The sequence below is a fragment of the Leucoraja erinacea genome, chromosome 14, assembly GCF_028641065.1.
Source record: "Leucoraja erinacea ecotype New England chromosome 14, Leri_hhj_1, whole genome shotgun sequence".
Classification (NCBI taxonomy): domain Eukaryota; kingdom Metazoa; phylum Chordata; class Chondrichthyes; order Rajiformes; family Rajidae; genus Leucoraja; species Leucoraja erinaceus.
The window spans coordinates 14,266,162-14,293,811 of NC_073390.1; the positions used below are offsets into that span (position 1 = coordinate 14,266,162).

A 27,650-nucleotide genomic window follows, 5' to 3' on the forward strand; every position below is an offset into this window, starting at 1 on the left:
ATTAAATGTCTCTCTGTAGAGCATGTTATGCCCAAGAAGAGTAAGGTGACGTGCCTCAATGACTATCGACCAGTGGCACTAACGTCTATGGTAATGAAGTGCTTTGAGAGGTTGGTTATGGGGCATATCAACCACTACCTCAATAAGAACCTCGACCCACTACAGTTCGCCTACCGTCACAATACGTCCACGGACGATGCCATCTCACTGGCTGTCCACTCCGCACTGGACCACTTGGACAATAAAAACACTTGCGCCAGGATGTTGTTTATAGATTATAGCTCGGGATTCAATACCATCATCCCCTCCAAGCTGGTTACAAAACTCACAGAACTGGCTCTCTGCGCATCTCTCTGCAATTGGATCCTCGACTTCCTCATCCACAGACCGCAGTTTGTTCGAATTGGCAGAAACACTTCATCCTCAGTGATAATCAGTACGGGAGCACCTTAAGGCTGCATACTCAGTCCCCTGCTTTACTCCCTCTATACCCATGACTGCGTAGCCGGACATAGCGCAAACTCCATTTTCAAGTTCGCTGACGGCACCATCGTTGTGGGATGAATTACAGATGGTGATGAGTCGGAGTATAGAAGTGAGATCGACCGACTAACCATATGGTGCAGCACCACAACCTGGCTCTCAATATCAGCAAAACCAAAGAACTGATTGTGAACTTTGGAAGAGGAAGGTTGAGGACCCACAATCCTGTTTACCTCAATGGGACGATGGAGTAAAAAACAAAATTCCGATGATCTTTCCTAGACCCAGCACACTGATGCAATCATAATGAAAGCACATCAACGCCTCTACTTCCCGAGAAGATTACAGAGATTCGGTATGTGAAAGAGGATTTGGTATGTGAAAGACGATTCTCTTGAACATCTACAGATGTACAGTAGAGAGCATACTGGCTGGTTGCATCATGGCCTGGTTTGGAAACTTGAACGCCCAGGAGCGGAAAAGACTGCAAAAAGTTGTAAACACTGCCCAGGCCATCACCGGCTCTGACCTCCCCGCCATCGAAGGGATCTATTGTAGTTGCTGCCTCAAAGGCAGCCAACATCATCAAAGACCCACACCATCCTGGCCACACACTCATCTCACCACTGTCATCAGGAAGAAGGTACAGGAGCCTGAGAACTGTAACGTCCAGGTTCACGAACAGCTTCTTCCCTACAGCCATCAGGCTATTAAACACTACAACCTCATAGCCATGAACTGCAATACTTATTATTATTATTATTATTATTATTATTATTGCACTGTTCCGGTAGGCGGCGCGACTCTCATCAGCAGCGGCCTCTGCAGCCCGTCCGCGTTTTTATTATTTTTTGTCTATGTTTCTATGTAGTTTTTGTTATTTTTTGTTGGGTGTGTGTGGGGGGGTGGGGGTGGGGTGGGATAGAGGGGGTAACTTTTAAATCTCTCCCTGCACGGGAGACCCAACCTTTTCTTGTCGGCTCTCCGTTGTCGTTGGGGCTGCAACGAGGAGCGGCCTCCAACAGGAGAGGACCGGGGACTGGTGCCGACGACTCACCGTCACGGAGCTGGCCGAGTCCAGAGTGGGTGGAGCGGTGGTGGAGTGCTGCTGCTGCGGCCCGACCTCCGGAGATTCGGAGGCTGCAACTGCGGGTCTGGCGGACGGCAGCACCAGGAGCCCGCGGGTCACTGGAGGGAGACCGCTTTTCAGGGCTCTCGCAACGGCGACTTCTCCCGCCCGAGTTGCGGGGTTGAAGAGCTCCTGGAGCGGGGCCTGACATCACCGCCCCGCGCGGCTTGGAATGGCCGCGGGACTCTGCGAGCGCACGCCGGGGGCTCTAACACCAAGACCCGGTGTGCGACCTCGCACCACCCGGCGTGGCTTAAATGGCCGCGGGAAAATCGCCATTGCCAGCCGGGGGCTTTGACTTTGACATCGGGGGGGGGGGAGAGAGTGCAGTAGAGAGATACGTTTTTTTGGCCTTCCATCACAGCGATGTGATGGATGTTTATGTAAATTATGTTGTGTCTTGGGTCTATTTGTTTGTAATGTATGGCTGCAGAAACGGCATTTCGTTTGGACCTCAAGGGGTCCGAATGACAATTAAATTGAATCTTGAATCTTATTGTTTTTCCTGAGTTTTTGTTATTATTTATTATGATTACATATTCTGTTGTGCTGCAGCAAGTAAGAATTTCATTGTTCTATCTGGGACATATGACAATAAAACTCTCTTGACTCTTGACTCGACGTATCACACCAGATCTTGGGGCAAAAACTTTGATACAACATTTAAGTTGCTTTGCATAATTAAAGATTCTTGTGGTGAAGACAGTTTTTCTCTTCGGGCAGGCTCACAGTGAAGTTTAAAATATTAAATAGAATTTTTTCCCCATTTCTTGATATTTTTAAATCTGTGTTTTCACACTTTGTTACATTCTCCCAAAAGTGAAATAGAGAAGGTTCACCAGACTGATTCCTGGGATGTCAGGACTGTCTTATTAAGAAAGACTGGATAGACTTGGTTTATACTCTCTAGAATTTAGGAGATTGAGGGGGGATCTTATAGAAACTTACAAAATTCTTAAGGGGTTGGACAGGCTAGATGCAGGAAGATTGTTCCCGATGTTGGGGAAGTCCAGGACAAGGGGCACAGCTTAAGGATAAGGGGGAAATCCTTTAAAACCGAGATGAGAAGAACTTTTTTCACACAGAGAGTGGTGAATCTCTGGAACTCTCTGCCGCAGAGGGTAGTCGAGGCCAGTTCATTGGCTATATTTAAGAGGGAGTTAGATGTGGCCCTTGTGGCTAAGGGGAACAGAGGGTATGGAGAGAAGGCCGGTACGGGATACTGAGTTGGATGATCAGCCATGATCATATTGAATGGCGGTGCAGGCTCGAAGGGCCGAATGGCCTACTCCTGCACCTAATTTCTATGTTTCTGTTTTGGTGCATGTAATACTAACTTGGGCTGGTGTTGCTGGTTATGTGTTGATAACTATGTGCAAACCAGATGGGAATTATTTTGCACTACTTGGTAAGTATAGTATGCTTGCCATCCATCAATGGCAAGGACGTATTCCTACAGATTTCTGGGCTTACCTGTAGAAACTTGCTGAACTATACATTTCCAATAAAAATCAAAATAGTGTGTAATTCTAGAGTTCCCAGTGAACTGAACACTATTGTACTTAAATGCTTTACCAGATCAAAGCTTGTCATTGTCTTCCAGCTTTATTGGAGGCACGTGGCCTTCCACCCCACCTTTTTGGTCCTCTCGGTCCACGAATGTCCCAGCTTTTTCATAGAACAATTGGAAGTGGAGCAAGTGAGTAATGTAGATATAAGTCATAGAATAATTGAACTTACATTTGTCAGTTAAACTTATAAAATGTTGTAATTTTGATGTTTGTATGGATGAACAATCTCCTCTGAATGTCAAGTCTCTGCCTTAATTAATCTAGGGTCAATAATTGTCATGAGTCAAATTTTAGTTTGCTGCAATAATATACCACGGTGTTCAGTCAAAGAATGTACATATTGCTGATGCGATTTCTTTCTTTAACACCATCCAATTTGCACGCCAGCTCTGCTTTCAATAAAATATACAAAGTTTGCAGATTACATTTTTATTTTTTGTTTTGAGAATTTATACATTTTGGAATTGGCATTGCTAATTTCAATTTGAAACTTTTTACATTATTTTGTCATGACATCAGTCTGCTTTAATGAAGTAGTTTATTCTAAATTTCTGGTCATAGCTCAACAGTGACAGACTTAGTTTAATTTCAGTCTGGGCAGTTGAAAAATGTATTTGTTGATATTACATTCTTCGGCCTCGTCGGCATAGCTAATCTGAACTATTGTAGGACTTTGATCTTGTTGAACAGTGATCTTGTGGTGGCAACAAAATGCAGCTTTAATAGTAATTAATTTACACCGTTGGATTGAACTTCATTTTATTTTTAAGGTTCCAAGGCACAGCAGCTTCTACAGGGTCTACAGGCTACTGGAGATGAGAGCCAGCAACTTCAAGCAGTTATTGAAATGTGCCAGTTATTGGTAATGGGAAATGAAGAAACCCTGGGAGGATTTCCAGTGAAGAGTGTTGTCCCAGCATTGGTAGGAATCTTAAATAAAATGTCTAATTTTGCGCTAGAAAGCTGGATTGCCGCAATATTTTCCATTTCCATAACATTCTACTTAAAAATAACGCGAGTTCCAGGAAGGATTTTCTAATTTCAGTTCAGGGCACTAGTATCACCTGAAGCCCGAACCAATGGATGTATTTGATTCTTGACATTTTAGTTTTACAGAGGGGTATTTTTCATGTGTATCTATATTAAGTTGGAGACCCTATGTGAATTTTGTTTTTTATCTGGCATTTGGTCTTTTAACTATGTATCATTTAGTTGACTGAATGAACTACATGTTGTCAAAGCTCTAAGAATGACCATCTCTGGTTTTAACAGTGGGTGGGAACTACCAAGTACGTGTGTTATTTTTGTTGAGCATAGTTGAGATAACGTTAAAGTGAAGCAACTGAAGCAATGAGTTTTTGTTAGAAATACAAATCTTTTGAACTTTGATAGGAAATGGTATGCAGTTTTTAAGCTCAATGATAGAAACCATTTCTACATGGAGAGGATGCAGGTTGATATGAATTTGTAGCACCTCATAGGCAAAATTTTATTTTTAAGTCTTGAGTTTCCTGTTAAAGGATATGGAGTTAGATCACACTGTTTCATTGAAAGGTGGAGCAGTCTTGGGTAAAATAGCCAAGTGTTTTTACTGCTTCTGTATTCACCATTTCATACAATTTCTAATTTTGTGTTTGCCCTTGACCGTTGAAATATATACATCAATTATCATTGTTAATAACTTTCCTTATTTCTTTATAGATAACTTTGTTGCAAATGGAGCACAACTTTGACATTGTAAGTATTTTACACTGATAGAGTTGATCAAACATTTTCCAGTCATTATTCATTTATTAAAGTGTTTTGCTTAATTTTATTATGATAGATGAACCACGCTTGCAGAGCATTGACTTACATGATGGAAGCTCTACCTAGGTCATCGGCTGTGGTTGTTGATGCCATTCCAGTCTTCCTTGAAAAGGTGAGATGACCAGTTGCAAATATGTCACAATCATCCTCGTCCCTTTTATACTCATGCCAAAGTGATGAGTGTAAATTAATATTTTAAACAAATGATACCTCCTGACCTGCGTTCCCATGCCCTCATGTAAAACTACATTTTCCAGACCTTGCACTGTTTGAAGAGTGATCTGACTGGCATTGCTTCCACACAATTGTTTTTTTAGAGGTCTAAAATGCCAAGTAATTCCAGTGATTGTCTCTGACTCGCTTAATAGACAAAAATTGTTTGCGGAAAATATGTTGGGAGCAATTGTCACTGCTTTCGCAATAGCTAGGTACCCTAGATACTTCTGATTTTTCTCTGGATTTCTTCTTTTAGTTTTGCATCAACAGCTTTGGAGATGCATTTGAGACAAGATTACACTACACCCAAATGTTTCATTACTTCCCTTGCAAGTTATCTTTTGTAATCTTTTCATTTTCCTAAAATGAATCCAGATAACCTCTTTCCACTATTGTAAGTTGCATAGGTTAGTAGGTCACTTTAAATTAACCTCCGTGAACATGTGTGGTAGAATTTGGAGGAATTGATAAGAATCCTGCAGGTAAAGTTGGGAGAACAGGGTTGCTTCCTGAGCCAGTGTGTACTCAATGGGCTGAAATCTTCTATCATTAGAAAATATGTGAAAACGCAACATCTTTCTGAACTCTTAAGTAATGAATTTCTGTGTCCAAGCATTTTGAGGATTTTGCCCTTAAAATTTCAAATTTTTATTGCAATTTATTAAGACTAATTTTGCTAATGTCAAATCCTGACTTTGTAATTCGATTGTCTCAATCAAATTTAAATGAGATGTGCATGGCAAGTTTGTTTATCACATGGAGAGATTGGTACCTGGAAATGTGCTGCTAGGGGTAGTGGCGGAAGCAGTTATGATAGTGGCGTTTGTAGGCACATGAATATCCAGAGAAGGGAGGAATATGGATCCCATGCAGGCAGAAGAGAATAATTTAACGGCCTCATGTTTGGTGCAGATATTTGGACTGAAGGGTCTGTTAATGTTGCACACTGTTCTGTGAAATGTCAAGCATTTTTTCCAAATACGGCTTCTAAACTGCATCTGTCAAGTTTTGACCTTCCATCAGCAAATATAATACAATACTAACATTTTTTAGCAACAGGTTTTATGCATTTTATTTCACATTTCATTCCTCCACTTGACCCTGGTTTCCCTCACCCACCTTTATGCCTTCAACAGACATAACTTTAGTCATGTTCATGCTAAATCATATTCAACTCTGCTGCAAAGTATTTTGATGTATTTTATGTTGAAGATTTTATCAATGTTGATTGATGTATTAAATAGTGTTGTTGTTGCCCGATTCTATGTGAACTTCATTGGCTAAACAAAATTCTGGAAATATTTAACAGGCTAGGCAACATCTGTCAGGAGAAATGGGTTTTTTTGTGGCCAATAACCTTTTAACAAAATGTTCAAAATCAGCCTTGATTTCAGGTCATTGACCTGAAAAGTTAGGCAAATGCAGCTTTTCCAAATTATTCTCTCAATGTTGTTTAATTCCCAGCATTTATTTTTCTAGTAGAAATAAATTTGTTCATAAGTTGGTATTTTCAAAGTTGGAAACATTTATTTTTAAAATACATGGTCTAAAAAGGATGTATTTAGACCATGGCTTTTGTGAAATGATCGCTTCACTCCTGTGTTTAACTTTCCCTTTCCCCTCCAGCTCCATTCAGCATGGAAACCTCTCATTTATGATTTCTTGATTTGCTGGTTAAGATATTTTTGTGCGATCTTGATTTTTTTTTACCATTCCGTGAATCTGTACAATTTAATGACCGATGTGGAAAAATGACTCTCAGCTGAATTGAATCTCAACTGATTTCTTTTTCCATGTCTTGGAAAAATAGTGTCCTCTATGCTAACAAATTTTAACTGGTGGTTTTCTAATCATTGTCTCTGGATTTGCTCCAAGGACTTTTCACATCTTGGAATGGTAATATTGTAGAGAGCTTGTGAGAAGTAACATCCACACTAGATCCTCTGTGGCCTTAACAAAAAATATGGTACCAAACCATGGAAAAGATGACATCAACCTATCCATTAAGATCTGCAGGAGGCAGTTGTTTCTCCATTTGTCACCTTGTGGAACCATTCAGTGGATTTACAGACTGGATTTCAGAATGAGAGGCTTTTCATTTTGAGTGGCCACTTTCTATTCAAGCCGAGCCAAATGTAATTGCTCATCCCTAATTACCCATGAGAAGGTGGTGGAGAGCTGCCGCCTGGAACTGTGACAGTGATTTCAGAATTTTGTCTCTGTACTCTTAGCATTGATCGTGAAATTTTAATTATTTAGATTTAGACTACATTTGGAATTTTTATTTTGTAACCAGCAACGTTTCTAAATAGGCTGCAAGTTCAGTATTTTGAGGTGGTCGCAATTTACTTGCATTACAATGATTCGTATAGCCTTTTAAAATTGGCAACCTGCGAAAAATCTGTTCAAGATGTACAAAGCCAGTTGAAGTAAAGAATTATTTAAGTAATCATGTTGTGTTTTGGTTTACATTTTAATTTTGCAGAGCACCTTTAAAGAACAACTAAGGTTTAAAGTATGAAAATATTTGATTGATCTGTCTATGAAAAATGTCTTGCGAATCATTTTGTTAAAGTAACTTTCATCCTTCCTAGCTGCAAGTCATCCAGTGCATTGATGTAGCTGAGCAAGCATTGACTGCTCTGGAAATGTTATCACGAAGACACAGTAAAGCCATCCTACAAGCTGTAAGTACTGCTATGCTTGTCATCGGTTTACTGAGGAAGATATTGCTCTATTCCCTAAATTACTTTCTATCCCTTGAAGCTTGGGCTATACACGTTGGATTGGCATCTCTCTAGTCTGGCTTAAATTTATGAGCTGAGGTAACAATCTGCAGGGAGGGGACATCAAATGTTGTATTCTCGTCTGAGAATCTTGTGTCCGCAGCCAGTTTTCTTACCAACCCTCCCCCCCACCCCCCCCCCAATTTTGAACAGGACAATTTCTCCAGCACCTTTCAAGTTGGACTAGGGAGCGGAAGAATTCTCTAGTCAGTGGATCAAAAATCAAATGGAGCCTCAGCTTTTGTTCACCCATGTGCACACTACACTAGATGCTGGAAGGCTTAATTTTTTGCAAAATTAAAATCTTTATGGGGCAATCAAATTTTGCTTAACCAATAGTTGGCTAACTATTAGTTAACGGTCTCTAATTCCTTAAGATCTTTGAACCAATTAAGCCAAATAATCAACCAGATGAAAAGCTGCACCCAAATCAATGAAACCATCCCGGTTAATTCCCGGAATGGGGGGACTGTCGTTTGTTGATGGAATGGAGCGGCTGGGCTTGTGTACTATGGAATTTACAAGGATGAGAGGGAGTCTTATTGAAACATATAAGATTATTAAGGGTTTGGACACGCTTGAGGCAGGAAACATGTTCCTGATGTTGGGGGAAGTCCAGAACCAGGGGGCCACAGTTTAAGAAGTGTTCAAGAAGGAACTGCAGATGCTGGAAGATCGAAGGTACACAAAAATGCTGGAGAAACTCAGCGGGTGCAGCAGCATCTATGGAGCGAAGGAAATAGGCGACGTTTCAGGCCGAAACCCTTCTTCAGACTGATGGGGGGTGGGGGGGGAGAAGGAAGGAAAAAGGGAGGAGGAGGAGCCCAAGGGCGGGGGGATGGGAGGAGACAGTTCGAGGGTTAAGGAAGGGGAGGAGACGGCAAGGGCTAGCAAAACTGGGAGAATTCAACGTTCATGCCATCCGGACGCAAGCAACCCAGGCGGAATATGAGGTGCTGTTCCTCCAATTTCAGGTGTTGCTCACTCTGGCAATGGAGGAGACCCAGGACAGAGAGGTCGGATTGGGAATGGGAGGGGGAGTTGAAGTGCTGTGCCACCGGGAGTTCAGGTAGGTTATTGCGGACTGAGCGGAGGTGTTTGGCGAAACGATCGCCCAACCTACGCTTAGTCTCCCCGATGTAAATCAGCTGACATCTAGAGCAGCGGATGCAGTAGATGAGGTTGGAGGAGATACAGGTGAACCTTTGTCGCACCTGGAACGACTGCTTGGGTCCTTGAATGGAGTCGAGGGGGGAGGTGAAGGGACAGGTGTTGCATTTCTTGCGGTTGCAACGGAAAGTGCCCGGGGCAGTGGTGGTACGGGAGGGAAGGGAAGAATTGACAAGGGAGTTGCGGAGGGAGCGGTCTTTGCGGAAGGCAGACATAGGGGGAGATGGGAAGATGTGGCGAGTGGTGGGGTCACGTTGGAGGTGGCGGAAATGGCGGAAGATTATTTGTTGTATTTCCCGGCTGGTGGGGTGAAAGGTGAGGACTAGGGGGACTCTGTCCTTGTTGCGAGTGCGGGGATGGGTAGAGAGAGCAGTGTTGCGGGGTATGGATGAGACCCTGGTGCGTGCCTCATCTATGGTGGCGGAGGGGAATCCCCGTTCCCTGAAGAACGAGGACATTTCCGATGCCCTGGTGTGGAATGCCACAGTTTAAGAATAAGGGATGAAGAAAATCTTTTTCACACAGAGGGTTGTGAATCTGTGGCATTCTCTGCCTCAGAAGGCAGTGAAAGCCAATTGTCTGGATGCTTTCAAGAGAGAGTTAGAGCTCTTAAAGATAGCGGAGTCAGGGGATTTGGGGAGAAGGCAGGAGCGGGGTACTGATTGTGGATGATCAGCCATGATCACAGTGAATGGCACTGCTGGCTCGAAGGACCAAATGGCCTACTCCTGCACCTATTGTCTATTATCTAAACACTGGGAGATTCCTCTTGAGTTGCCTATTTAAAAATGCTGTGCCAATAGCCTGTACTTGGAAATGTGCATTTGCATTAAGAGCAATTAAAGGTCAGGAGCAGCCATAGCTGCAATATTTTGGTATTTTAAAATTAAATCCTGAAAATAAGGGGAAAATTAATACCAGCAATTTTATGTATGTTGCGAATGATATTTAGGTGAAACAACTTTGGAGTACATTATAAAGGATAAGGTTATGGAGTACTTAGAAATCCATGATAAAATAGGCTGAAGTCAGCATGGCTTTGTGAAGGGAGGTCTTGCTTGACAAATTTGCTGGAATTCTTTGAAGAAGTAAACAGCAGGACAGATAAAGGAAAGTCCGTCTATGATGTTTACTTCGATTTTCAGAAATGCTTTGATAAGGTGCTACACAAGGCTGCTCAGGAAGATGGGAACCCACGGTATCAAAGGGCAGATACTAGCATGGATCCCAGGTTGGCTGGATGGCAGAAGACAAACAATGTCAATAAAGGGGGCTCTTTCTGGTTGGCTGCCAGTGACTAACATAATTCTGCAGGATTCGGTGCTGGGGCCACTACTCTTCACGTTGTATATTAATAATTTGGATGAGGGGGATTGAAGGCTTTGTGGCGAAGTTTGCGGGTGATACGAAAACACGTGGAAGGGCAGGTTGTGTAGAGAAAGCAGGGACTCTGCAGAAGGACTTGGGCAGGTTGGGAGAATGGCCTGAAAAGTGGTAGATGGAATATAGTGTAGCAAAGTGTGAAGTCATGCATTTTGGTAGTAGGAATAAATATGTAGACTATTTTCTAAATGGGAAGAGAGTCCAGAAATCAGAGGTGCAAAGGGACTAGGGAGTGTTGGTGCAGGATTCCTAAAAGGTTGATCTGCAAGTCGAATTGGTAGTAAAGAAAGCGAACTCAATGCTAGCGTTTATTTCAAGAGGGCTTGCTTACAAAAACAGGGATGTAATGCTGAGGCTCTAAAAGGTGCTGGTAAGGCTGCATTTTGCATATATTGAGTGATTTTGGCACCATATCCATGGAAGAATGTGTTGGCTCTGGAGAGGGTCCAGAGATGTGGAGTGGAATATTTGTACTAGTGGGAGAGTCTAGGACTGGAGGTCATGGCCTCAGAATTAAAGGATGCTCTTTTAGGAAGATGAGGAGAAATGTCTTTACTCGGAGGGTGGTGAATCTGTGGAATTCTTTGCCACAGAAGGCTGTGGAGGCCAAGTCAGTGGATATTTTTAAGTCAGAGATAGATAGTGTCGGAGGTAATAGGGAAAAGTCAGGAGAATAGGGTTTGGAAGGAGAGACAGATCAGCGATGACTGAATGGCGGAGTAGACTTGATAGGCTGAATGGCCTAATAATGACCTAATAACTCAACCATTTGAATGTGTACATTTACATTGAATCCAGTATTTGCTTGGTTTAAGAACTTTCATCTTATCCTGACTTGTTTGTCTTGCAGTGATCTGCAAAATATCAATATTTCTGATCTTTATAAATAAATTGTAAAGTAAATGTCATTCCAGAATTTGTTTTGTGAATTATGTTCATAAACTCTTCCTACCCTCTCCCAATATAATACTTTTTGTTTTAAAGGGAGGATTGGCTGATTGCTTGCTGTACTTGGAATTCTTCAGCATCAATGCACAGCGAAATGCTTTGGCAATTGCAGCAAACTGTTGTCAAAGTATTACTCCTGATGAATTTCACTTTGTGGCTGATTCATTGCCTCTGTTAACTCAGAGACTGACCCATCAGGTACTGATTATACTTTTCTTTTAGCAATGACAGATAAAAATGGGGGCAACTCTTTGATGTAATTTTGGTGCAAAAAGTGTATAAAACCAAGCCAAGTTTTGCTTTGTAAGCGAGTAGCTCCATACTTTTGTTCCTCCCCTTTTATTCCTCTGCCAATTATTTTCTAACTCCATTGCTTCCAGGAAATTGATCAGTCCATACTTGAAACATTTTTAATTTTGTAGTTCGCAGTGTTTGGAGGAAGCGAAGCTGCAAGTCAGAGAACATAGCTCAATTAAACTTTCAAATCTTAACTTGTGAAATGGAGTTTAAATGCATAGTTTATAGATATAAATGTCATATTTCCTTTGGTGTGCTACAAACTCCTAATTAGTTAATGCAACCATGGAAGACACGTAGGGTTGGTTTTAAGTGCTGCAAACTCAACTGGTAGAAAACAAGTGCTTTCCTCAAACATTTCTAAGAGAAAGCTTCAGATTTTAACTCTGCATTTTTGTTTCATCTGTAATCCATTTATCTATGATGTTTAGTTTAGAGATACAGCGTGGAAACGGGCCCTTCGGCCCACCGGGTCCACGCCGACCAGCGTTCTCTGCACATTAACACTATCCTACACCCACTAGGGACAATTTTTACATTTACCAAGCCAATTAACCTATAAACCTGTACGTCTTTGGAGTGTGGGAGGAAACTGAAGATCTCAGAGAAAACCCACGGGGAGAACATACTAACTCCGTATAAACAGCGCCCGTAGTCAGGATCGAACCCAGGTCTCTGGCGCTGCATTTGCTGTAAGGCAGTAACTCTACTGCTGCGCCACCGTGACTGCCAATGTAGTTCATAAAGTTAAACATTGAAGCATGCAAGTTTTAGTTTGACCAATCTTTGCAAATCCAGCACAATATAAAATGTAATTTTTAAGGTGTGTATTCTATCTTATTTTGGCAACTCTTCCATCCGAGAACTGAAAAACAATAGTGTGTAACTAGAGCTATTTAGTTCATTTCTAATAAAAAATATTGCAATCGAACATTTTTGATTTTTGAGATCAAAGTATAGCTGTTGAGTCAAATACAAACTTTCCTTCTTCCCCAAATGTAATTCTGTTATTTGAAAAAGATGACAGTAGGCTATTTAAACTGGTATTAAAGTACAAAATTAAAGTAGTAGCAACCACGTAGCCCCCAGGCTGCCATTGGGGAAAAAAATGCCATCTTGCTCATTTTGTTTTAGACAAAGCCATTTCTTCCCCTTCTGTGGCATAAATTTGACCTCTTCCACAACTTTTTGAACAGATAAGCCGCAAAGCACCCCACTCGGTTATTCCAAATTAATAATGGCAGTAAGATAAAACCAGATGGGCAATCCAGCATTATTTCGGCCATAAACACCTTCAGGATACACTCAGTAGAGATGATCCTCGGAACCCAAAAGGATTTGTGCCAAAATTGGATAGGTTACATATTCACCCTTCCAACCAGTTGAGCTGCAGCTGGGAATTCTCACAATCAAAGAATTATGTTTCATTGATGGAGTGGATTTATAGCATGTGATGGCACAGATATACATTCAGGAGTGGATGACCTTGAGAGTCTTCAACATGGACTCTAAAACCCATGAAGTCTCACAATATTCAATTAAGTATTGACAAAGAAATTGCTTGTTGATTACCGAATTACACATGCACATCTCAATTGTAAATCACTTCTGCCCATGCTAAATTGAAAGCATTGTGTGCATGAAGAAAAGCTTCAGTGATATCTGGATGCATAGCTTTGATAGCCACTCTATTCAGTAGTGCCACTGTTAATCACAGATTTGCGCCTAAATTGTGTGATTGTCAAGTTATGCCTGTGGCAACTGTCTATAAAGAGTAAACACTAGGAAATAATTTGTACAGTTTGAGAATAACTACTGCAAAGTCTGTGAATGAAAAATTAGTGTGGGTACAGTATGAAATTTAAATTAGTTTTATTAGCAATTTTAACTTTTTAGATTTCCTCTAGAAATTGTGATGCTTCAAGAATTTAAAACCTGAATCATAATAATAATAATAATAAATTTTATCTATGGGCGCCTTTCAAGAGTCTCAAGGACACCTTACAAAAATTTAGCAGGTAGAGGAAAAACATGTAAGGGGAATGAAATAAATAGTAGAGACATGACTAGTACACAAAGTAAAGACAAAGTATAGTCATAGTTTTATGACTATGTAAGTAAACTTCATTTGATGTAATAACATTTTAAAAACGAATTATTTTTGATTAGGACAAGAAATCCGTTGAAAGTACTTGCCTGTGCTTTGCTCGACTGGTGGACAACTTCCAGCATGAAGAAGTAAGATATCTTGAGTGTCATTTTACAAGAAATGCTATTCTATACTGCTCTCGCATCATAAGCTGTGCCAAATTTTTTGGCTTTGAATAAAGATTAATGTTTTGGGTTTAGAGCCTGCATCAGGACTAAGGAACAATTAATCTTTGCCATAGTAGAGGAGTTTAGAAGGGAGCGAGTGGTTGGATTGGGCCTAATGGATGACGGGTGAATCAGATTGGGAGAGGATGATGGACATGCAAAACCAGTTTCCAACGGGAACGGAAGGAGAAAAATAGGTCGAGGGCTGAGGGTGCGTGGAGGAGGACAACATCGGCTGTTAGTTACCTGAAATTAGAAAATTTGATGATCATTGGTTTGTAAGTGGGGCCATGGAGAGGTGCACATGTGAGGCATTTGACAATTGACTGCTCAGGTTCTGACAGATGTAGGTGGGGGAACGGTTGTCTTTGTTGAAATACTGGTATGCAGTTGGGGCTCAGACTACTGGGAATTTTTTTGACTGGCAACTTTGATAATGCACTCCCAAACATAATTTGCTGACCAGAACCTGGTGTGATTCTTTACTGTTTGGATCAATTACAAACGGGGAAAATCGCTATAAACACTTTAAAAAATAAATAATGCAGGGTTTGCATTTTGTTGATTTACTGGTTGAACTCAGTGTTGAAGATTGAAGAAAACGAAACTGCCGACATATAAAGCCACAGATTTTGCAATAATGCTGCAGAGAAGCCTTTTCTTGTACACTTTTAATTACTTTTCTGGTTTTGACATGTTGGGCAACATTCATGTAGTACTTCGCAACATCTTGTTTTTGTAGTTGCATGACTTATGGTTCCACGTGATATTTTTGGCAGCTATGTTTCTTCTGTCTCAGTTTAGTCCATATTGTATATGCCAGCTGGATATGCTGAAGGTCTTTGGGTTTGAAGCTGCTAATTATGTTTAAAAGCTCTAGAAGCATATTTAAAAACTCTTCAACGGAAAAAAAATCTAATCCAAAGAATTCAAACAAATACATTTAATTAGTTTATTGCTGGACGGTTTGGTTACGTATTCATTTTGTTTGGGGGTATTTAGCTTCACTACGTTTACATTGGTAGAAATTAAAATCGGGCTGCATTAAAGGGAGCAGGAAAGAGTCCAATCACATAATTTGATTGTCATGTAGGTTAAAACTTTTAATTATCACCACTGCTTGGAAATTTCTTGAAGATTCTGTGATTTCCTTTCCATTGTTGATATCGAACATATGCTAATCACAAATTCTGTAGAACAAGCTGTAGATTGGACTATTTTGAGATCGAAACAGAGCTTTGTCACTTTCTCCGAGTTCCCCAGTAGAAAATAACATTCTGAAATTTGATGGTTCTGCCATGTCTCCCTGGGACAGAAACAGTTGTCTGTTTGGAACCTCCACAGGAAATAGCTCTCTTCCTCTAATGGTGCTGGGAATTTCATCCACAAGAGGGCAGACGCAGCCTTCCTTAAAATCGTGATTGAATTACGATTTTCTAAATAAGGCACAGATTACTCTGATTATGTGCTGATCATCGTACTACTGTTGAGCGCACATACTTTAGTCATTCATTTCCATAGCTTAAAATCATTTTTAAAAATGACATTTCCAAAAGTTTAAAAAAACTTGAAATTCTGAACAAAGTAACTGTAGTTGCTCTTATGATTTATGTGCATGACACAAAATCAATCGCAGATCCACTCAAGAGTTTGTAAATAGAATTAGTAAAGAATTCTGTAGCCATCATGTAGTACTGAGCAGTGCAACTTGGCTTTCAGTCGTTTCTTTTACGCAAAAGCGGATCAAATAAAGAAGCTAGTTCGCTACCCACTGTTTAGGTTTCTTTCCTTGCATGCCATGCCGCATATTACAATGTGGTTAATGTAGAGCAAAACATACAGCAGTATGTGCAGTGTAACTCCTTAGTATCGCACCTGATCAGGCCCTTTAGCCTACCTTGTTTCAGCTGATATGTCAATCTTAATGAATCCCATCTGCTTGCACATGGCCTGTATCGCTTTATTCCCTGGCTACTCATGTGTGCTTAAAAAGCTCTTAAATTTTACTGTTAGATCTGCTTTTATCATCTAGTGGGGTGTAGTGGTAGTAGTAGGCATTTACTGCTTTATTAAAATACTTCTCACATGTTGAGTCATACAGCATGGAAATGGGTCTTTTGGCCAACATTCCCCATGCAAGCCAATATGCCCATCTACACCTGCCTCCATTTGGCTCATATCCCTCTAAACATTTCCTAGTACATTTACCATATCTATTCTCATGATTTTATATTCCACTATAACATCACTCCTGATCTACTTGTGCTCCAAGGCAAAGTCTTCCACCTGTACTGTATTTTATGACCAAGCCAATTTTGCAATCATCTTGCTGACTTAACATGTGAGACTGCATCAGCCTGCCATGCAGGAGCTTGGCAAATAACCTCATTAAAGATCTGCAAAATGTAGAAATTAGGAACTCCAGATGCTGGTGGTGAAAAGACTGTGACCATCCACTTTACGTATGCCCGTCAGTTTTATGTACCTCTCAGGTCACTCCTTGACTTGCAAATTTCCAGGGGAAAACATCGCAATTTGTCCAGCCTTTCTTTGCATTTCAAGCTCTCCAGTCCCAGTATCATCTTTGTGAATCTTTTCTGCACCCTATCCAGTTTAATGACCCACTTCCTACCAGGACTGCACACAATACACTGGTCTCGCCAACAATCCTTGCAGTTATAACATGACATAACATGCACCTCTTGTATTCAAAGCCGCCAAGTGTACCAAACACCACCTTCACCTCTGTCTATCTCTGTCTTCACTTTCAGGGGAAGTATGTATCCGTACCTGAGTTATGTAAATTGTAACCTGGTTTAACTTTCCAAAGCGCAATACCTCACACTAGTTATAGTTAAATTTTATCTGCCATTCTTTAGCCTACTTCCCCAATCGATCTCGATCCTTTATCTTAGTTAACGCTCTTCACTGTTCCATTATGCCACCAATGTTGGTGTCATCCTCAAACCTACTGTGTTAACAACATTTGTCTTCCAAATCACTGATATAGTTGACAAACAATGGACCCAGCACCAATCCTTGCAACACAGCACTCATCACTGGTCATGAGCCATTACATCTGAAAAACCTCACAACCATCCTGCTAACTCCTTCTAGCAAGCCAATTTTGTCTCAAGTGTTGGATCCTCTCAATGAGATCACTGAATTCATCTTGGCAATTATATTTGGACCAAAATTATTTGCATTTGAGTGGGCAGTCAACTTATCAGCCACCTAGGCTTGTTACTCAATATCATTCGATCTTCATCCTGATCAAAATTGTTTGGATTCTGTGATTAAGTATTTAACTAATTGCAACCTGCAAAGACATAAATACGTCAGGGTATTGTTACTCCCAGCTCTCCTGATGAGAACTAACGAAGTTAACAGCATCTACATAATTCCAGAAACTAGTTTGATTAATAGCAAACCAATTGTGCATGTTAATTAGAAGAATATGGGAATTTACATTGAGTCGAAGAGCCACCTGCAGGACGCTTGGTGATTGTAACAATCCTTCTATTGGACAAAGATGGGTGGTCTTCTTGGGGTCATATTCTTAGAAGGGACAACAATTAAACATTTTAATGTGCATGACAATCTTCTGGAAGGTGGTAATTTTTTTTATCATAAATGATGAAAAAGTGTTAAAATGTGCCCTTTTACAATTGCCGTGTGGATGTTTGTAGAGAATTGATTCTTCTAGTTAGTATATTAATAGTTTGCTTATGGATAGAGCACTGATTATATACCAATAAGTGTTTGATCTTGCTGTTTATGTTTAATATGATGAGGGTATGATTAATTTCGTAACTTTTTCTATTAATAGAATCTGCTGCAGCAGGTAGCATCTCGGGATTTGTTGACAAACATACAGCAGCTCCTGGTGGTGACTCCTCCAATTCTTAGCTCTGGCATGTTTATAATGGTGGTCCGCATGTTCTCATTGATGTGTTCAAACTGCCCCACTCTGGCTGTGCAGCTGATGAAGCAAAGTGAGTATATTTTTTCCTGGCATATCTGGGAGAAGTGGTCAGTCTTCACAAATGTTGATATAGGATTTATATTGTAACAATGGGGTGTTTCTTTTAGAACATTTTGTAAACTGACAGAGGGCAGGACACATTTAAATTGGATTCCAACATATGAAGTGTCACTGGTGGAGTTGAGAGCTCGGTCAAATGACACTGTTTACAAAAAAAAAGTTGTGGTTTCCTCTATTGTTCTTTGTCACTTGAGAAGCTCACAATTTTATTTGAAATTGCATTGTTAATTGTTAACAAAAACCCTTCAAAATGTGTTCAAGTATTAAGGTACAAAAGTCTGCAGCCGCTGTATCCAGGTGAGGCAGAGATTCATATGCCCAACATTAAACCTTTTCTGTTCCATTTGGCACTCTCAATGTGACCTCCTCTACATTGGTGTGACAAAGTGCAGACCAGCCTACTGCATTACCAAAGCCTGAGTTCTGTTTGTTGTGGCCTACGTGCTAGCCATTTCCATTTCTCTTCCCATCCCTATACTGACCTGACTGTTCGCTGCCTCCTCCACTGCCGGGGGGGGGGGGCAAACACAAACTAGAGAAATGGCACCTTGTATTCTGCCTCGGCGGTTTGACATAGACATTGAATTCTTTAATCTCAGGAAACGTCCTCTTTTGCCCCTCTGTCCCATCCTGATCCTCCCTCTCTTGCCCTTATTAAATCCCACCCACCCCATAACCCACACAGTTCTCCCATCAGGTCTTTCTCTTCCCCCCCCCCCCCTTAAGTTTCCATCTGCCCACCTGACCTCTTACTTGAACCCATTAACTTTCTTTCCCATCAGTCTCCATCTTCAGGCCCCTTGTTATCTCCACTGATCACATCACATACGTTATCTTCATATCTCTCCCTCTCCCTCTCCCGTGTGCATGTACTTGCTCCTGCCCACCCTTCCACAGATACTGCTTAGCTGCTGAATTCTTCCAGCAGTTTTGTTGCATTAAGGTAGCCATCTCTTGGTGAGATCCAATTGTTAAACAGCAGTTACTGTCCACCTATATCTGAATGAATACAACTAGATAATTGATCATTTTCGATCTTAATCTTGAATCAAGGCTGATTGAAGCTTTGACCTTATCACATGTCAGTGGGTGTTTCAACTCTAACAGAGATATTGACAAATATTAGTAGGGTTGGTTTTCCTGAGGGTGTCAATCCTGGCAAATATGAACTTAGAAGGTTAAAGCTGATCTTTTTACTTTTTCACAGATATTGCAGAAACACTGCGTTTTTTACTTTGTGGCGCTTCAAGTGGCAGCTGCCAAGAACAAATTGACCTTGTACCAAGAAGTCCACAAGAACTCTATGAGCTTACTTCCCTTATCTGGTGAGATGCTTATCGGATATTTTGAGACATTTTAATCTTGGCAACATATGTTGCCTCATTGAAATTAAACACATTTATCGGATAATTGTTTGAATATCTATGATTCCTTGGTTTTGAAACTACTAAGGAAGACGTATGTTTAATGCAACAGGAATGAAACAATGAACTTGCCGTAGCTTTATAGCCCCATTAATGAGCAATAGCACAGCAAATATAGAATACTAAATAACTTAGGAAACAATGATACTAGGTGACCAGGCCATAATAGTGCAAAACTGAAGTATGTAGTCCATAGTAGATCGTTACTGCGGTAGGGTTGTGGAGAGTGATTTAAGAGCCTGGTGGTTATCGGAAAGAAGCTGTTCTTGAACTTGGAGATCACAGTTCTCAACCTTTAATACCATCTTCCTTATGGTAACAATGATTCCTGTAGAGGCCTTTGGTCGATCGGTTAAAAGCATGTTTGTACCAGGTAATGTCTGCCACTTTCCGCAGCTTCCTTTATCCCTTAGTATTGGAGTTACTGAAACAAGCTTTGATGCAGTCAGCATGCTCTCTCCCTTATTACATGTAGAAGTTCGATAGAGTGTTCAGTGACATTCAAATACATACTGCTTGGTGACAAATGCAACATAAAATGCATTTTGAAAAGAATATACCTCTTCCACTCTAACTTGAACTGCACCACATTATTTGACCTATTTTTAAAGTGAAAGAGGAGGAACTAATGCGAGAATTCTCTGGGGGGGGGGGGGGGGGGGGGGGGGGGGAGGAGATCAGTGGCATGAAAGATGAAGAACTATCTTCTGTGCTGCTTGGTTCTGAATTATGGGCAGCACAGTGGTGCTGCTGGTAGAGCTGCTACCTCACAGCGCCGGAGACCCAGGTTCAATCCTGGCCTCAGATGCTGTCAGACGCACATTCTTTCTGTGACCATGTGGGTTTCCACCAGGTTCTCCAGTTTCTTCCTGCATTCCAAAGATGTGCAGATTTGTAGTTTAAATGGCCTCTGTAATTTACCCCTAATATGTGGGGAGTGAATGAGAAAGTGGAATAACGCGAAAGAGTGAACGGGCGGTCGGTGCAGACCTGATGGTCCGAAGGGCCTGCTTCAAAGCTGAATCGCTAAACTACTTGAATAATCTGTGCATACTTTTGAAGGTCATTAAATCTTTAAACAGCTGGTTAGCATGTCATTATACTTCAGTACTCCTGAACCTTCAATTTTCGATAGCTACACACGCAGGTTCTATTGATTTGGATATTCGGTCTATTTGTTGTATTGTGTGTAACATGACCACGTCCGCACAATATAGGTAACCTTTATAAGAATCCAAAATTTATTAAAGTCTGATTTAATTTCTTAGTGAATTGATGCCTTGTCTACCCAAAGAAGGAATTTTTGCTGTTGATACCATGCTCAAGAAGGGAAGTGCACAAAATACAGATGGTGCAATATGGCAATGGCGTGATGACCGAGGTCTGTGGCATCCATACAACCGAATCGATAGTCGCATAATAGAGGTATAATATTTTAGTATATGGTATCACCAAAGGGAGGGACGAAGAAGACCGGGGTAGAATGGGTGGGATGTAAAATGAGTGAGAATTGCTTCATCCGCATTCTTGTTCTACCATGGCATGAGTACTGTAGCTTGGTGACAAAACGAGCAAACCTCAGAATTGGGCTTGGTATTACAGTAAAAATAATGTAGTTATCTGCATTTATTGGAGAGTAATTTGTCTAACTTTCAGTTACTTTCTCTGGCCTTGGAAATTAACCTCCATTTATGATGTCTCATTCCTTTGGATCTTATTAGAGATTTTTTAAAGGAATGTTTACCTTGTCTATTCAGTTCCATAGCTTTAAAACCTTAATTTCCCTTTTATATCTGGATTTTTGCATCCTAATTTGATATATGCTCAGGTGACATCCCTGGTTCTAATGCAAGCAAAATGCTACTGATGCTGGAAATCAGAAAAGTTATTAACACTTCAAGTCGATGTACTTTCATCAGAACTGATTCTGACTCAGTTCAGTAACTATTCATCAATACAGTTAAGGAGATGCACACATCTTGGCTTTGATCACAAAGTTTGTGTAGGGAGCTGCTGTTCACATCAAGTTCTAGTAGCTGTTTCCAATAAAAAATTGTCACTTGATGTAACGGGTGTGATTGTAACCCTGCAATATGGTTGCACCTTTAAACTTTCAAATATCGGGGGGTGCTGACTTGCCAATATTCTTGTACCCTAGGCAACATTTAAAGATTACAAATATCCTGCTTCTGTTGAAATTTCGAGGATTTAAAAAACAAATATTTTGAATCTTTCACAGTTCCCTTTCAAACTGCCTGTTTTACAGCTCGTTTACCAGAGAAAACCACATGGGATTAAAATGGCAATATTCAAATTGTATTCTAGAAATTGGCTGTTACCAGCAAGCATTGTGAGTTGATCAGTTGCTGTGCTTTTTAAGATTGAATTATATAGAAATGAAACACAGTAAATAATGCAGGTGTAAATTTGGTGTTTTAAAATTTGATTTCTGAATTTTATCTTGATTAAATATTGATTTTTAATATATAGTTTACATCTCAGCCCATGGAAGCAAAATACAAATTTAATATCAAAGCAAAAGAAAATTGCTTAACTAAATTCAAAACAACATATGAACAATCTTTTGTGTGTTTTGATAACCTTCGGGAACTAGAAAGCTTTCAACAAATTGTCTGATTTAAGAAATGGACGAGCCAATTTGTGCACTAGCTCCTATAAAGAACAATGTAATAATGGCTGTAATCTTGGGTTGATCTGAGAGAAAAGGGTTGATAATGGTATCATATTGAATATTATAATTTCTGGGGATATTTCCCAGCTCTTTTAAGAATGTGCCACAGATTTTATAATTTGCGTGAAATCAAAAGCTCTTTCACTATCCTTGGCTTGATGCCTTGTCAGCTACAGCACCCAATCATAGTGTTGCAATACAATATTATCGTACAAGAATGCCCATATTTTGTGCTCCAATTTCTGGAATGGAACTTAAGCCCCATTATCTAATGATTTGAAGGTGAGAGTGCTACTATTTGTACCACAGCTTGTGCCTTCTAAGTTGTGGCCATGCTGACAATTTGATGCTGTATTTGTATTCTTGGATATAAAAGCAGTATGAACATCCTAATGTCATCAAATCATAAATGGCAAAGAATCCCAGTTAACCTGTGATGTATTCTCGTGTACAATGTCAAGAACTGTGTCACCGCTGTGATTCATTTGCATTCCTAATTCCTGTTAATACATTAGACTTGAAACACAGCACATCTTTATATGCGCAGGCATGTATATGATTTGCAGTGAGTAGAGAAGTGGGAATGGGCTGCAAGCTGAAGCTGAAATGCCCTACACATCCGTGTAAGTATTGAGCAAAGTACGTTGGACACACTGGCAAGCATTCAGATCTTAGGTCTGCAGTAATCTTTTTTGTATGCTTTGACAGTCTGTTCACATTGTTCACAGGCGGCCCATCAAGTGGGTGAGGATGAAATAAGCTTGTCAACATTGGGTCGAGTTTATACTATTGACTTTAACTCTATGCAGCAGATCAATGAGGACACTGGGACAGCCCGTGCTATTCAGAGAAAACCCAATCCATTGGCCAACACGAATACTGGTGAGTACTTATGAATTAACCTTAAAGCTTGTTAGTCTCAAAGTAAAAGTAATTAAGGTTTGAAAATGCACCTGCATTGACTTGAATCTTTTTGTAGCTAAAGGTGGTTTTGCACATGAAATGGTTGAGATAAGAGACAACTTTTCATCATGGAGTGCTTTCTGAGACTGCTGGCTCCAATTAATTTATGGAGGAAAATATGTCGGTTTTTCAATTCGGCAATATCCTACAAAGAATAATTTAAAAATCTTTATCTTTCATTAAACTTGATTCCTTTTATCCTATATCTATACACTGCGTAGTCTTTCTGCTGACTAGCATGCAGCAAAAAAACTTTTCAATGTACCTTGGTACACAAGACAATTAACTAAACTAAAATATGTAACTTAATGGATTGCTGTTGAAAGCGTGCGGTGAATCTTTTGTCTTCCTGAGAGCAGGTTGATTTAATATTTTAGATTTGACTCGTTCTCCATAACATTCCAATTTTCATTCAAGACCAAGTGAGACTTGAATTTACAATTTTAATTTGGAGTCATGGATAACTATTGATAACTAATATGCTTCTCCAACATTTTTATATATTAATTTAATTTTAAAAGTCCATGTTGGTTGTAGATATTAGCACTTGAGTGCCTTCCATAATGTTTGGGACAGACTCATCATTTACTTATTTATTCCACAATTTGAGATCTGTAATAGAAAAAAATCGCATGTGGTTAAAGTGCACATTGTCAGATTTTATTAAAGGCCATTTTTATACATTTTGGTTTCACCATGTAGAAATTACAGCTGTTTATACATAGTCTCCCCCCCCCCCCCCCCCCCCCCCCCCCTCCGATTTCAGGGCACCATAATGTTTGGGACACTTGGCTTCACAGATGTTTGTATTTGCTTGGGTGTGTTTAAATGCCTCCTTAATGAAGGTATAAGAGCTCTCAGTACATGGGCATAGTCTTTCCATCACCTTTGGAAACTTTTATTGCTGTTTATCAACATGAGGACCAAGATGTGCCAATGAAAGTCGAAGAAGCCGTTATGAGACTGAGAAACAAGAATAATACTGTTAGAGATATCAGCCAAAACTTAGCCTTACCAAAATCAACTGGTTGGAACATCATTAAGAAGAAAGAGAGCACTGGTGAGCTTACTAATCGCAAAGGGACTGGCTGGCGAAGGATGACCTCCACAGGTGATGATAGAAGAATTCTCTCGAATAAAGAAAAATCCCCAAACACCTGTCCGACAGATCAGAAACACTCTTCAGGAATCAGGTGTGGATTTATCAATGGCCACTGTCTGCAGAATACTTCATGAACAGAAATACAAAGGCTACACTGGTTAACCTCAAAAATAGGATGGCCAGGAAACCTCAAAAATAGGATGGCCAGTTTGCCAAGAAGTACTTAAAAGAGCAACCACAGTTCTGGAAAATGGTCATGCGGACAGATGAGACGAAGATTAACTTATATCAGAGTGATGGCAAGAGCAAAGCATGGAGGAGAGAAGGAACGGCTCAGGATGCAAAGTATACCACCTCAACTGTGAAACATGGTGGTGGGGGTGTTATGGCCTGGGAATGTGTGGCTGCTGTTAGGTACTGGCTCACTTATCTTCAATGATGATACAACTGCCGATGGTAGTAGCATCATTAATTCTGAAGTGTATGGACACATCCTATCTGCGCAAGTTCAAACAAATGCCTCAAAACTCATTGGCCAGCGGTTCATTCTACAGCAAGACAATAATAATAATAAACTTTTTTACGGACTCAAGGTCCAAGGGGCAACATTACATTAAAAATGCATTGCATATCAAATATCATAAATATATATACAATATATATACAATGATCCCAAACATACTGCTAATGCAACAAAGGAGTTTTTCAAAGCTACAAAATGGTCAATTCTTCATTGGCCATGATCTATGTTATAGTCTATTTTAGTTGTGTATTATGTGGGAGAAACTTTTTAAAAACATTTAAAAAATCTCTTTCTTCAATGGAGATGCAACCTTCTTCCGTGTCGTATCTCCGTTTGCGCTGCGGCCTAACATCGAGGAGCTGGCGGCCTCCAACTGGAATCGACCTTAAGGGCTCTATCGCAGAGCCTGTGGACCTACCATCTGGCTGACTTCGGAGGCTGTGGTTGCGCTGCGGCTGCGACCCGACTTCCAAGGCTTCGACCGCTGGCCCTGTGGATCGGGAGCTTGCAGGTCCCTGGTTGGTGACCGATTTTCGGGAGCTCCAGCAACAGCAGCTTCGTCAACCCCGAATCGTAAGGCTTGAATCGACCCGTTCGCAGGGCCTTTCATCGCTCGGCATGGCTTAAAATCGGCTGTGGGAACTTCCATCGCCCGGCAGGGGCTTCAATATCGGGAGCCTCGATCGCCTCGAACCAGCAGTTTTGACTGCCTGACCGCGGGAGAAGAAGCAAGGAGGAGTTAAGACTTTTATCATCAATCACAGTGAGGAGGTGCCTGTAGGAGATTCGTTGTGATGGATGTTTGTGTTTAATTGTGTTTTTGTTGCTTTCTTACTGTTATGACTGCATGGCAATGTAATTTTGTTCAAACTTGTTTTTGAATGACAAATAAAGAAATTCAATTCGTCGATTAAATCACCCAATCTGAACCCAACTGAGCATGCCTTTTATATGCTGAAGAGAAAACTGAAGGGGACTAGCCCCCAAAACAAGCATAAGCTAAAGATGGCTGCAATATAGGCCTGGTAGAGCATTAACAGAGAAGGCACCCAGCAACTGGTGATGTCCACAAATCGCAGACTTCAAGCTGTCATTGCATGCAAACGATGTGCAACAAAGTACGAAGCATGACTTTGCTGTGTCCCAAACATTATGGTGCCCTGAAATGGGGGGACTATGTATAAACACTGCTGTAATTTCTACATGGTAAAAAACACAAGCCTGTCTTTGGAAAAATGTGCCTCTCCAATCCCTTTTTTTTTAAAAATCTTTACCTTCTTACCTTTAATATAATTGTTTCTCTCACTACACGACTTTGAAGACTTGTGTAGAATCGGCTGTAATTAAGTCAATGGTTACTTTGTGTAATCGCAAGCCCTCATACCTAGATGTACATTTTTTCAATACCTTCATATGTTTGGTGCTAGAATTGGTGGTCATAATGCTCTAACCAGGTTGGTGCTTTGTAACTTTTTCTATGTTCCAATTGGTGTTTTTGCAGGAACGGGTAGGTGAATAAGCACAGATTGGATTCTAAATGTTAGAACTTTACAGCTCAGTATTATCGGTGACAATTAAAGATGTGATGTGTTAATCAGTATTACGTGTCAAACATTCAACTGTGCAGCACAGAAACAGGCCATTTGGCCCATTATTATTGTACTAAACGTGATCCCAAATTAAACTAATCCCATCTACCTGCACATGATCCATATCCCTCTGTTCTCTACATATTCATATGCCTAATCAAAATCACTCTAGTATCTGCTTCCAGTCACCTCTGGTAGCACGGGTCAGGCACCTACCACTCTGCTTATTAATTAAAAAAACAACTTATCCTGCACATTTTTTAACTTGCAGCCTCTCATTTTTAAGCTTTGTCCTCGAGTATTTGGCATCCCCACTCAAAAAATTCTGATTATCTACCCTAACTGTGCCTCTGATCGTCATTTTGTTAACGTCTATTGGGTCTCTCTTCAGTTTCCAAAGAAAACAATACAAGTTTGTACAGCCCACTATATTATTATGAATTATATATTGTACAATTATGTACAACCCTCTGATTCAGACAGCATCCTAATAAACATCTGCTGCGCCCCTCGCAAGCCTGCACATCTTCGTGTCATGGAGAAACCAGAAAATGCGCACAATGTTCACCAAAATTTTAGAAAGTTGCAGCGACTTTCTGACAGGACTTAATGTCCCGACCGATGAAGACGAGCATAGATATGTCATCTTTACCATTCTATCTGCTAGTGTTGCTACTTTCAGCAGCTAGTGATTCTACATCAATGCTGTTCAGTTCTGCCATTAAATGAAGAAGGGTCTCAACCCGAAACATCACCCATTCCTTCTCTCGAGAGATGCTGCCTGCCCTGCCGAATTACTCCAGCTTTTTGTGTCTAACTGTATCCTTTACCCTTGCATTTGACCTCCCAAAATGCAATACCTCGCGCTTTAGTTTAGTTTAGAGACAGTGCGGAAACAGGCCTTTCATCTCGTCGAGTCCGCACTGACTAGTGATCCCTGCACACTAACGCTATCCTACGCATTGGGGACAACTTACTATTTTTACTGCAGTCAATTAACCTCCAAACCTGTCTTTGGAGTGACGGAGGAAAACGGAGCTGCCAGGGAAAACTCACGCGGTCATGGGGAGAACGTACAAACTCTGTACAGACAGCACCCGTGGTCGGGATCAAACCCGGGTCTCTGGCGCTGTAAGGTGGTATCATCCAATCAGGACTGATCATCTGCCTTTTCCCTGCCCTATATCCTGCTGTTTCCTTTGAC

General features: G+C 40.6%; 1 protein-coding gene across 1 annotated transcript in view; it reads left to right on the forward strand.

Annotated features, from left to right (window-relative positions):
- The window catches only part of trip12 (thyroid hormone receptor interactor 12), a 118,546-nt gene that overhangs the window by 44,435 nt on the left and 46,461 nt on the right, over window positions 1-27,650 (forward strand). The window contains exons 9-19 of the mRNA XM_055646499.1: window positions 3,216-3,311; window positions 3,954-4,105; window positions 4,885-4,920; window positions 5,009-5,104; window positions 7,803-7,895; window positions 11,532-11,693; window positions 13,962-14,030; window positions 17,938-18,103; window positions 19,361-19,478; window positions 20,846-21,002; window positions 22,998-23,151. Coding sequence (XP_055502474.1) covers window positions 3,216-3,311; window positions 3,954-4,105; window positions 4,885-4,920; window positions 5,009-5,104; window positions 7,803-7,895; window positions 11,532-11,693; window positions 13,962-14,030; window positions 17,938-18,103; window positions 19,361-19,478; window positions 20,846-21,002; window positions 22,998-23,151 — 1,299 coding nt within the window. The remainder of the gene's footprint in view (window positions 1-3,215; window positions 3,312-3,953; window positions 4,106-4,884; window positions 4,921-5,008; window positions 5,105-7,802; window positions 7,896-11,531; window positions 11,694-13,961; window positions 14,031-17,937; window positions 18,104-19,360; window positions 19,479-20,845; window positions 21,003-22,997; window positions 23,152-27,650) is intronic.